The sequence below is a fragment of the Abramis brama genome, assembly GCF_963993115.1.
Source record: "Abramis brama genome assembly, chromosome: 11".
In the NCBI taxonomy this organism is placed as follows: domain Eukaryota; kingdom Metazoa; phylum Chordata; class Actinopteri; order Cypriniformes; family Leuciscidae; genus Abramis; species Abramis brama.
The window spans coordinates 13,675,486-13,688,794 of record NC_139973.1 but is presented as its reverse complement, the minus strand read 5'-3'; the positions used below and the strand labels follow the sequence as shown (position 1 = coordinate 13,688,794).

Sequence of the window (13,309 nt, the reverse complement as noted above, 5' to 3'; positions counted from 1 at the left end):
AATTAGATACAGAACACAACCTAATTGTCAGTATACAGTATATATTAACCCTCCAATATGGGTTGCAGATCAATGTGGAAACCCTTGACTTTCAACATGCCTGAGCAATTTTCTCCAGAGCCTATATCGCCACTATTAGCCACATCTGAATGCCCTGCTTACAGTTCGTTAAATATGCTGAAACGGTTTCAACACTGGGCCAGATCCATGTCTTTCTTGATCCAAATAGAGCTGATGAGCTTTGATTGAAACTTGGATAATTCCAGCGAGACACGCATTTATTTTTGGCATGTAAAATCATTACTTTTTATGAGGCCCTTTCCACGATTACATACTCTCAGTGTTAATATAACTTTCAGGCAGAATTACTTCTTTATGTGCTCAGATGCTTGTAGTCCATTAATTTAGTTTTATTGCCACTAAATTAGTTTCACTTACCCCCTCAGGCAGCATAATGTAATGTGCATAAATATAATTTATGCCCCTAAACATTTGCACTACAAATATGCAGCTCACACAAATGTCAATTACCTGCCATGTGCAGCCAGCGCACTAGCTCATATAAAATAGATGCACTTTAGACCATTTTGACGTTAAGGGGGGGTTTCTCGCTAGAAACAGCCACATACTGCTAGGGCACCTTGTGCTAGATAAGATAAAGTTACAGAGGAAATGATTTTCTTGTAGATTTAATTTTTTTGTGTTAGTGTCACCTTCAACTAAAAAAAAAAACTTTCCTACGCTATTACACTTTCATATTATCTTTTAGAGCAACCATTACATTTATATGGGAGCACACATTCCTTTTGGATAGGCTGGGGTTCAGTAAGGCGATGGTGTCACTTTGGGAGTTTTTCTTGATTGTGCTTGTGTGATGAACTATGAAGAACACTGAATGAGGTTGCAAAAATGGCTCTTCTGGGGAACATTGAGTTTTCAATAGGAGTAAAAACAAACAGTATAGACAGTTCACGGATGGTAGATGTTTGTAGCCTGCGATGGGAATGGCATAATGTAGAGTTGTTGTATTTGTGTTCTCTTTTAAAACAAGTATGCTTCCAAAAAGCTATTTTTTGGTATATAATATTGGTAAATAAATGCTATAATATTAAATAAAAAAAATACATTTTAATTCAGTAAGATAAAAGGTTTTATATTTTATATGTGCAGTGTGTGTAATAAATAATACTAACATTATATACTAATATTATACAACTATATATATATATAAACATATAAAATCTATAAGTATAAAACATTTTATCAGACTGAATTTAGTGATCATCGTGCCATTGTGAAGGCAGTTTTTCTTTCTTTGCATATTGTGAATTTTACACCAATTTGCTTTAGAAGTGATGTAGCAAGACTGACCTTTTGTTCTGACCCCCTTTTAAATGTGCTCATATAAATAGCTCCAATGAAAGTTGCAAATAATTGAAAATAACAATTACAGTTTGTTGTATAAAGTGCTAGAATTTAAAGGGACAGTTCACTGTAAAATAAAAATTCATGTCATTCCAAACCAGTATGACTTTCCTTTGTGTAAAAAAGGTCTACAAAAGGTGAATTCAAAAAATGTCCTGGTTAGTCTTTGAAATGTAATGAAAGTGAATGAGAACTTGAGTTGTCAAGCTCCAAAATGACCAAAAAAGAACCATATCATAAATCATAAAAGTGACCCATGACTCGTGCACTTTATTCCAAGTCTTCCAACTATAACTTTGTGTGAGAAACAGACTAAAATTTAAGTCGTTATCCACGAATAATCTTCCACCCCGGTGGGCTGTTAACCGTTGTGATCGGATCATTGAGCTTTAGTTCCCATTCATTGTAATTGCACCAGAACATTATTCAAACTTTTTTCTTTTGTGGTACATGGATGAAAGAAAGCAATAAAGGTTTGCAAAGACGTGAGGGTTATTAAATTGGTGACAGAATTGTCATCTGTGGGTGAACTAATCCTTTAAGAACCAATTAAATTACAGAATTGGGACTCATTGCTTTTTATGAACGTCATACTGAGCAATCAAGAATGCCATTGATTGGATTCCCATTGAAATGAATTAAAGCAAGCCATAGAAAACTGACGATGCCAGCCTTGGGTAGTAAATCATCAGTATGGATGCTGGAAGTAGCATTTATGAAAAATCCATTCATTTCCACAAAGTCAATGTATACAGTAAGAATCTAACATATTGCAGAGTTTCAAATGGCAAGATAAATATCTCAGATAATGGGCTTTGATCTCTCAGATGACATGCATTTGTTTAGTGTACATTTTTCAGACAATTTCAGTATTCGGCTGGGCGGAAGTCATTCTCTTTTATCATTCTCTTTTATAACTGTCTACGCAGAAAACAAAGTCTCCCCAGATGTGTCTGATGAGCAACACTTTATGTCCCAGTTGTTTATCACCAATTTTTAGTCATCATATCTCAGAACTGTCTCCCATAATTACTTCCAATAATGGTCATTAGCCTGGCTCCTTCTGTTGCCCCTATAAATTTATATTTTTGCTGGGTCGTTTCTTCAGATATATCACGGCTAACCAATCAATAACTCATTTAACTTTTGGTTTATCTATTAGAGTGAAAAAGTTGTCTAACTTTTCTCTTTTGTGGCAGTTTCATTATTTGTTCCCTAATGATGTGGCTTACTTCGTCTCAAGGTGATTCTATGAAAAAACTTGAGGAATAAGTCATCAGTGGCCTCATTTATAAAACATGCGTACGCACAGATTTGATCTTAGTATGTATACTGTATACGCTAAAATCAATATACATATATTCACTATAACTTAAGACAGCAAAAGTCTCCAAATAAAATTACACAAATGATGTGCAATTCAAGCAATTGGAGATATTTACAGACGGCACATAAAAATGACTTTTATTTAGAGTATTAACAAATTCATGTTCTATACATTTTATGGACATTACCTTTGTAACTTGTCACAAATAATTAATTTTATAAAAATAAATGTACATGAAACAGCATATATAAGTACCTTGCTTATGTGTAATTTTTATTTTTTTTCCAGATTTCCTCCTACATTCATATTCAAACAAATACCATAAAAAAAGTTTGAAGCATCAACAATACCACCTATTGTTGATTAGGATACTGATATTTTTGAGAGTTACAGTGTTGACAGACAGCATAAAAAAGGGAAAAAGATTGAAAGTAAGTCAGAATTCTGCCCAGACACAGCGGGAACACCTGATTACACTAACAAGGTTCGGCTCACCATGTGTTTATGGCCTCTGTTTTGTTGAAAGACAATAAAAGTCACTTAAAAAAAAAAAATCCTACTGCTCCTTCATTGTTTATTAGGACTGGAGCTGATGCTAAATTCTGCAGTGTACCATGAAACTGAAATGAGGTCATCACGCTTTGAGTTATTGTAAATCATCAATGCAGTTAAGAAAAGAAAAGGCAAAAGTTTGGCCATTCTTCTGAAGTGCCCATTACATCAGTGGTTCAAACAAACACCAGAACTGTGGTATCACCATCAACACTGTATCCCAGCAGCTGTCCAATGTTTTCTTTTTCCCCCCGAATGTATACCAGGCCATTTACCTACAGTTACAGAAATAGCTACAAATATACTGCTAACTTGCAGTGCCTTATTAGCTACATAGTTTGGTAGTTTCATACTCCATTGAGTTGGGCTGCTTGGCGCTGAAGGCCTGAAGAGCAGTCTGTATTCGGACCACATCAGTGGTAGAAAGTTTGAGACGGTGGCGTAATAAGCAGGCGAACAGGTCCAGAGGTTGCTGGCCCGGTGGAGAGAGTCGGTTGACCCGGTCTCGGATCTCCAGGAGCTGGAGCAAGGCCGAGTCCTGCGAGCCCTGCGTGTACGGGTAGTCCAGCTGCAGGATCAAGTCCTGAATGGCATCTGGATCAAAGTGCATACTGTATCCGAACACCTGCATACTGTTGATTTTCATGTAGCCCAGGTTACGGGATGAATCCATGTATTCCAGTGGTTCGAAATGGGCGCTGCCGTTACCCTGAGCTGATGCTGTTTTGACACGGCTCCTCAGGTAAATGTGTACTGTCTCAAAAAAGGTCTTCCACTTGTTACCTAGAGTCAGGGTCCAGTTATAACAGTCAAGTGGGATGTCTAACTTGGTCCTTTCCCAGTCAGGGTAACTGTTCTGGTCAATGGGCATGATCCAGCTCTCAGAATGACTCCCTCCAAATGGGTTGATGTAGACGGACAGCACGGGTTCCAGGGTGCTGTTTTTGGTAAGGCATATCTGCAGGGAGATCCCTAGGAGCATGTGAACGTGGCTAGACTTGAACTTGTTGCTCTTCAGCGTCAACAACATCCTCTTCCTCCAGCTGGGATCAAACCAGTTGTTGAGTCTGACGTCATTGCTTATGAACATGGCGTGAATACTGATCCGCCCGTCCTTCTTTTGCAGCAGGTAGCGCAGCTCCAGGTCCTGGAGGTCGGTCTCAAAACCGATGTAGTTGTCGGTAGAATCCGGTATGGTATTCCTACAGGTCCCTTGGCTTAGCATGTATCCGGGATTGCAGCTGGCACAGCGAGAGCGGTTCTCATAGGAGCAGGAGGCGCAGTGAGGACCGTCGCCCACGGAGCACGGGATAACACCCTGGCAGGACGGGTGCTCATAATGACAGGAGCAGGTTCGAGTTTCCTCCATGTAGGAGCCTATCTGATTGTTCTCACTGCAGTACATGATGGAGAGGATATACCTCAGCCAATAGCTGAGAGGCCTATGGGGAAGGAAGGAAGGAAGGAAGGAAGGAAGGAAGGAAGGAAGGAAGGAAGGAAGGAAGGAAGGAAGGAAGGAAGGAAGGAAGGAAGGAAGGAAGGAAGGAAGGAAGGAAGGAAGGAAGGAAGGAAGGAAGGAAGGAAGGAATGTGATAAGTCAGATTGTCTTGAAAGTCGTAAATGATATTGTATTTCATCTTAGATAGAGTCGGAAGATAAAGTAAGTGGCAATATTAAAGATGTCACACGAATTAATCAAGGTACTTGAAGCTCATGGGAATTCTCCAATAGCTTGCAGCGTAACAGCACATACATATAATGAAAATAAAACATATAATGTACGTATATATGTGTTGTAGTTTCTCACACTATCCAAAAAATGAATTGAGCAAAACATCCAATATAATATAAATAAATAGTTGCATTTAAATGCAGCTTGCAAAAAAAATTTACTCAAAGTAATTATTTCATTAGAATAATTTATATTACTAAACATTTTTTAATTGGTCAACAATGAAGAAAGATTAAAACTAAGATTACTTTATTCATAGAAATGTACAGACTCATAATAGATTTTTTTCTCATAATAGATTACTTAACCCAAGTAGAAACATTGGAAAAATAAACAACACCAGTCACTAAATTATTTCCAAATAATTTCATCCATTTTATGAGCCTGAAAAAATGCCATCCTGCAAAAATTAACATAACATGCATATTCAGACACTGTAATGATTCTCTCTGCAGCCACTGGCAAATGAACTCAGTGGAGTGGATCAGCACGATCTGTCACATCAGTCAAATTGTAAACATCAGCTAAAATGTACTTGTTTCCCATTTTTCCATTTCACTTTGTTTTTCCAAAAACAATAATAGAGTAAAAAATAATCTCATAGAGCATTTATAAAGCCTAATTTAAAAATAGTAAATGATGTATTTATCCATGTACCATGTAGTCTATGAAATATTTAAGCCATACTGAATGTAATTTTTGATGCATTTTAATGTCATGTCAATCCTCACTAAAAAACACAAATCATAACATATCATAAGTTTAAATAAGGTTAAATTCTTAATTCTGCTCAGAAATGACTCATAACTCATTATTTCCTAGGCTTGTGTTATGTATGGTAACTTCTTTTCGTAGTGCAAAAATCTATTTCAGAAATTGCCCCCTTGTTATGCTCTCCTGAGAGATAGCCAGAGATTTTCATTGCCATTGAATTTCCACTTGCGCAGAGAAAAACAGTTTACCCTGGATTAAAACATAAGTGATGGCAACAGAATGTATAAATATTCATGGCACCAGGCTGCCTGAGAGACAGTCAGTATGCAGGTGGTTGGCAATGGAAGAAATCTCAGCAGCCTGTCAGCATATTTTACTGACAGCGAAACGGAAATTCACACCAGAGACAAAACATGCTCATGCACATTTATTCCACGAGAAAACAATTTCATGACAATTTCCATATTTTAAAGAGTAAAAAGCATCTGATGGAAGAACAACAATAGCTTAAATAAGTGGTTTTGTTCTTAAGGAAAATTACACCCATTAAAAATATGTATTTGTCAGGTAGTATAATCTCTCAAAATCAGATTCAGAAAGTTAATGTATTTGACAATTATTTTAAAGCACCGATTCTATTTAAAGCTATAGTGAAAGACAAAGTGATATGAAAACAAACATAAAGCAAATATATGGGAATGCATTTTATGAAAAAATAGATCAAGCTGTTGATAAATTCTGCCTGACAAAAGGAATGAAAAAAAAAGTACTTTCAAGGAAGTGTGAACATCAAATAAATCAAGTGTGAATGATGAAGTGACAAAGAAAACAAAACAGTAAATCAGGAACTCAAAAGCAGTCTAATAAAATGTCTTTTCTATTTGTCTGCTTTATTTTTCTAGCTGCAGCTTGAATCATATGTTATCAAAGAGGAAGGATGCTCTTGAAGATAGATCAAGGCAGATTGCAGAAACATTTCAAACACATGAAGTTATTGTTCTTATGCCCTAGACCCCTTATTCCCAAGATAGGAAACTTTGGAAAGTATTAGTATACTGTATATTTGGACTTGAGATCTGATGTTATTCTCATATATGGAAATGTTTGTTTTCAACAGTGCGAGTACAGGCGAGTACAGCACTTTTTGTGTTTACTTCACATTTTTTAACTAACAGCTTTATAAATTAGAATCATATTGAAATAATAATTAATTATGCATGCTTAAAAATACCCTAATTAATCATGTAATTATTTACATAATTAATTAGGGCATGTAGCCGGAAAGCAACTCACACATTGTTGTTGCTGTTGTTGTTGTAGCTAGATTACTTACAAATTGTTGTCTGATTACAAATTACATGACAAAAAATGTAGTTAGTAACATAATCTAGTAGATTACACATTTAAGGTAATGTATTCTGACCACTTTTAGATTACTTTTGACCTAACTCATTTGTTACATAGATTACACTATTTTGCATTCTTTGTTATAAACAACATGATTTGCATTAAATATGACATTATGTCAGGGTTTTCCAAACTGGGGTTCCCACAATATGGGATGGGAGGAAAAAATATTTTTCAAAGCTTTTGAGTTCACTAGCAAAACTTTTGCGTTCCCCTGAGAAACGTTGCATTCTCTTGCAAAACTTTTTATTTCAGGTAAAATATGTGCTCATAAAATAAAAAAATAAAACGTTTTCATTTCTATTCTATTATTTTATTTTTATACTAACCAAAAAAAAAAAAAAAATTCACCAATCAATATGATCTATAAAATGTATAACTGTTGCCATATGCCAATAAAATATAATGCTAATTTCCAAGTATACTAGATATTTGGAAGGAAGAAGTGCAAAATTGGAAATCTGAAAATCTCATTGCCCCTTCCAGGGAATAAATGATGTAGTAGAAGATTTTCAGAGGCATCTACAAATGTATTGCATGTCATCCCAATGCACCCTTTTAGTTTAAGTGATAATATGGGGATATCTGAATAGTACGTCTTTGAGAAGTCAATATGAATATTAATGAACCAAGAATTTCAACTGTGAAGCTGATCATCGCTTTAGGCTTCGCTTTCACCTCATCTGACTCAAGTAGTTTCCACTTGAATTGGCTGCCTGCGTGGTTTGCATAATTCTCATTTCTGCACAGCCCTGACCCTCTACCATCTTTGAACACTCAGTTTCAGACCTCAGTCGTGAACTTTCTCCTTCCACAGCCCTTACCAAAGGCACTGCACTATCATGCCAGTGCAGAGCCCATAAATTACCTGTTTCTCGTGTCTTCCATTAAAACACATCCTGCACTTTAGCCTATAGATGGGAAGATAAAACCTATTCATCCACTAACTCTTGAAATGATTAGATGGAACAGTCTCTATCATTTCAGAAAGGCTGGGACTTCAGCCAAGACACTAGACTTAACACAATTATGCTTGCCACAATTGCCCTCAGATATGGACTGAGTAGTGTGTTAAAGGCATTTCTTAATTAATTAGTTTGGAGGACATACATTTTAAATCTCCTATTAGTGCATCCATTTGGAATCAGTTCCAAAAAAAAAAAAAAAAAAAATATATATATATATATATATATATATATATATATATATATCCAATGCAATATTACAACGTATGTATGTGACATCGTGACTAATACAGACATTATAGGAGAATTCAGGGTTTGACATTTATATGAACATGCATTTTGATCTTTTGTGGCAAGAATCAACATTCTGTGAAAGAAAGAAAAAAATACAACAAGGTCTGTTAACATCAGTTATTGACAGGTATTGAGAACAAACAATAAACAATACTTTTACATAATTTTAATAATAGCAATTAATCATGTTTAAGGGACAGTCCACCCAAAAATGAAATTTTTAGTATTTCAAGTTTTTTAAACAAACATTGGTTATATGAACAAACATTAACTACTACAATTTGTTTTATAATTATAAAAAAACTATTCATGTTTCTATTTATTTATTATTATTATTGCTTGTTTGTTTTTTAATGCCATGCCAGCTTCTTTGGCTATTTTCATGACGAAAACCAAACTTGAGTTAATAAAAAAATAAATAAAAATAAAATAAAAATAAATAACATTTTTAAGACCTATTTTTCCTAAAAATTCTAAAACAAAATTTGGATTCATATGATTTTCAATGGTATCACCAGAATAAAACATTTGGTAACACTTTCTATGAAGACCTTATAATGAATTATAGCCCCATGTATACTTATTTACAAGTAAGAATTACTATTCTATAAATATATTTATAAAGACTCATTAAGACCTATACTGTATTATAAGAACAGTTATATTTACTTACATACGTTATTTTTTATAATTACTCATAAGTCATGCATTTGCTTTTTCAATGTGCATGCTCATAATCCCATTTCAACTGTTTGTATTAATGATCTCTGTGTTTTGTTTCATTTTTTTTTTTCCCATTATTTTATTACAGGAATTATTGTTCATTAGTTACATTTACAAGGAAACTTCTTAAAATGAATAATAAGCACATCTTCATGATTTCTTAACATTTGCTTTAGGAAAATTGCATCCTATGTTTTCACTTTACTTAAAGCCATCAATTATGCATGTATAGAGGTAAGTAACTGTATTATCACTCACAATAAATATTTTTAAGAACACAACACAGCTATTAATAACAATATATTCACTTATTTGACAGAAATAAATCTGAATTACTAAAACGTCATTGTAACTATAATATAATAACATAGCAATGCAGGTTGCATCTTTATAAATACGTTCAGGGAACCATACGTCTGACTAATTAATACTTATAAATCAGTGTATAATAGTGATTATGAGCATGCGCATTGAAAAAGCAAATGCATGACTTATAAGTAATTACAAAAATAATATAAATATAACTATAACTGTTCTTATAATTCAGTATACTGTAGGTCTAAATTAGTCTTATACATATATTTATAAAATAGTAATACTTGCTTATAAATAAGTATAAATGGAGCTATACTTTATTATAAGCATGGTCTTCACAGAAAGTGTTATAAAAAGATTGTTGCTAATTGTTTGTTCATGATACCTAATTGAATGATGTTAACAAAAGGAACCTTACTGTAAAAGCCTGTTCAACCCTGAATCCTTTAAGAAGTAATGACAGACTATTTTTAGCTCTCATCACATTACAATCAATTATAAATACGGACATTTCCATTTATAACCCATTAGGAACATGGCACTTATCTTACCTCTCCCTGGGCACAGATATTTTGGGTTGAGTCCGACACCTTTTGCTGAGTTTGAAGAGTTTGCCGACAATGCGCCGTGCTTTGCTGAGCAGCTGTTGAGTGCTAGTCTCCAACAGTTGAAAGCGTTGCTGAACGCCAGGGTCCATCTTCCAAAAGTACTGCACAGCAGATGTGTTCAGAGCATAGAACGTTGGTAATCTCCTCACAAAATTTTGGAAGTCCTCTAGAAAGGCAGACAAGTGTTGAGAATAAATTACTGGAATTACTTTGCCTCATGTCGGGGGAAAAGAAATCAGTCATGTTTGATAAAATGAGTCAACAGTGAAACTGGGGGTGGAAGGTGAGCAGGTGGAACGTTATTTTCATTCCTTTGATGAAAATTGAAAATTGTCCTGTGTGATTGAACACTGATAGGCGAGGACAGCAAGGTATTTTCAATGAATTGGTAAGAAACGCTAAGCCATTTCTAAGAAGGACAGGCTGATTTTGAAGGAGCACATGTGGTTCAAATTCAACAGCAACACCAAAAAATAAACATTAAGTTCTGACAGGATGGCAAGTCGTTAAAGCAAAGCAGAATCACCTCGGCCACACAAATGTCTTCAAGCAGAGGGAAGTTCATTTTCATTTGTAGCAAGAAAAATCGATAGCCGTGTTACGGTGCTCAACGCCCAAATCAATGCTCTACCTAACATCTAACAAGAAATGATCTCAGTGGCTATAATTAACAACACAGATCCTCATCATAACCCGACAATTCCAGTCTGTGCAGAATTGGATTTTTCATGCAATCAAACATTAGGTAATTGAAAATATTACAAGTTCCATTTTTAGATATCCATTGATCAGTCCAAGTTTTGTTTTGATTTTGAATTTCATTACAAAACAAAAACTGTGTGGAGTCCCGACCGAATAGAGAAGCGAACTAGTAGATGATCTCGCTCCAGCAGATGATTGTTGTTTATTTATTTGGTTTACAGTCATTAGGCAGTGGTTTTTCACTCCCTGCTGTTGCTGCAGGAGGTAGAGCTCCAACATGGCTGTGATGCACACAAAAACCTGCTCCGTGCTGGCACAGTGCCCAGCTTAGGGACAAGTAAGCCTGCCAAGTCCAAAACGCTGCTTTACCACAATGACAATGACACTAGATCCCAGGAAGCACTTCCCACTATTTCCTTGTCAGCCATCAAATATAACAAGGTGACAACAATCACTGTATGTGTCAGGGATATTCACAGATCTAAGTGGCGTAACATAAATAATTTGGTGCTGGCATGCCACAGGCCTCTCTGAATTGACTAATTAAAAAAAATCATAACTATGAAACTTCTTGCGAGACAAAACCATTGCTTGCTTTTGAAACATTTAATGAAATAATTCACCTCGAAGTGATTCTGATTTAATCACCCCCATATGACTGTAAGGATAATTATTTAAGAATTGTGCTGGTGGTTCTTTTCCATGAAATTACTCCTCATTGGGACTAATGGTTTCAATTCAAAAAGGAATAAAAGAATCTTAAAAGTAGTCCATTTGACTCTATGTTATTAAGTTATACAAAAGCATACAAAAGACTGACATTTAAATGATTATTCACTGATAAAATACTGTTCAGACTGTTTTAAACTGGATAAGCCGATTCAAAAAAGAGATTTGTTCACAAACTGCTACTTCTCTCATGAACTTGACAATGTAACGCTATATTTTCAGTGAATACCCATTTAAGCCAATTAGAAATGCTATTGTATAGCTTCAGAACACTTTTATGATACATTTATGGTATGTTTGTGTCCTTTTAGAAGCTTCAGTCCAAAGCTTCAGCTTCAGAAGTTTCAATTTCCCCACTTGCATGGAAAAGAGAAATCAGAGAGTCTCTTTTGTGTTTTACAGAAGAAATGATGATGAAATTAAAAATGTAGTTGAACAATTTATTTTAACTATTCATAATGTTTCTTTAAAAGCAACTAGTGAACTTGAAATTTGCAGAATCTTACCAGACTCTTTAAACTCTTGGTTGGCTTGCGTCCATGATTCTCTGATGAGTTTCAGACTGTCCTGCATAGCCTTCAGGTCTTCACTGGGACAGTTGCATTGGGGATAATCGACACTGCATTTGCACCAGCAGTCGTTATCCCGGCACACAAACTCACCCTCGGAGTGACAGCCAATATAACTGAGAGCTGCCTCCACAAATCGGCTCCTTAGGTATTCTGGCAGAATGGCCTGAAGCCCTAAAAGAATGCAAAATTGTTTATATATAAATGCATAATATGCATACAAAAATAAGGGTCAGTAAGATTTGTTTTAAACAAATGAATAGCAAGGGCATATTAACTTAATCAAAAGTGACAGTAAAGGCATGCATTATGTTCTAAACAAAATTATGTTTCTATTAATCAAATGATCCTGATTTTTTTTTTTACATGTATGTCAACATTGATTATAATAAGAAATATAACTTGAGCACCAAATAAGCTTATTAGAATGATTTCTGAAGGATCATGTGACACTAAAGACTGGAGAAATTATGCTGAAAATTCAGCTTTGCCATCACAGGAATAAATTACATTATAAAATATGATAAAATATAAAACAGTCATTTAAATTTGAAATTATAAACATTTTAAAAAATCATACTGACCCCAAACATTTGAATGGTAGCGTATAGTAAAATGATAAGTAAATATTTTAAAATAAAATAAATTTCCATCCTTTTCAAGCTAATATCTTGGAAAATTAAGTGGAACATATTATGTGCTTTTACAACAAAAGATGGTTGTGGAATATTTCTGTGAACAAGCTGCTGCTTCTTCCAATAAAATAATAAAATTCAAAGAATGATAATATCATTGGAAAATCTGGGGTAAAGTTAAATAATGAATGCGCTACCTTGTAGATGAATCTTATTCTCAGGACTCTGAACCAAAACGGAACTGACAGAATCGAGGTTGTCATAGTTACTGCATCCAAGAGGGCCTGTCCTTGTTTCGGTCACCTTAAGGGAAGACAAGAGAAAACACATGACAATACTCTGAGCAAAACAGAGGCAGAAATGACACTGAGGCCATTAAATATGCAGAGCAGGCAGATGACTGTCCAGTGAAATCAGAGTAACATAGTTTTATCCAGTGCTTCTTTTAAACGCATGTCTAACAATATGCCTTTTTGAGCTTGTAGAAGTCTACACAGGTTTGATGTTGAATATAATAACTACACAATGTTGCATAACTATGCTGTAAAAGTGTCTGTCCAAAATATCATAACAATTCTACCATTACGCCAAGGACATGACTGTTATTGAAAA

At 34.9% G+C, this 13,309-nt stretch overlaps 1 protein-coding gene across 1 annotated transcript in view; it reads right to left on the bottom strand.

The window, feature by feature from the left end:
* Positions 1-2,868: 2,868 nt before the first annotated feature.
* Positions 2,869-13,309, bottom strand: part of brinp3a.1 (bone morphogenetic protein/retinoic acid inducible neural-specific 3a, tandem duplicate 1) — a 32,986-nt gene continuing 22,545 nt past the window's right edge. The window contains exons 5-8 of the mRNA XM_084129013.1: positions 12,895-13,000; positions 12,000-12,236; positions 10,006-10,228; positions 2,869-4,746 (exon numbers count right to left, since the gene is read on the bottom strand). Of these exons, the coding sequence (XP_083985139.1) occupies positions 3,630-4,746; positions 10,006-10,228; positions 12,000-12,236; positions 12,895-13,000 (1,683 nt within the window). The 3' untranslated portion in view covers positions 2,869-3,629. The remainder of the gene's footprint in view (positions 4,747-10,005; positions 10,229-11,999; positions 12,237-12,894; positions 13,001-13,309) is intronic.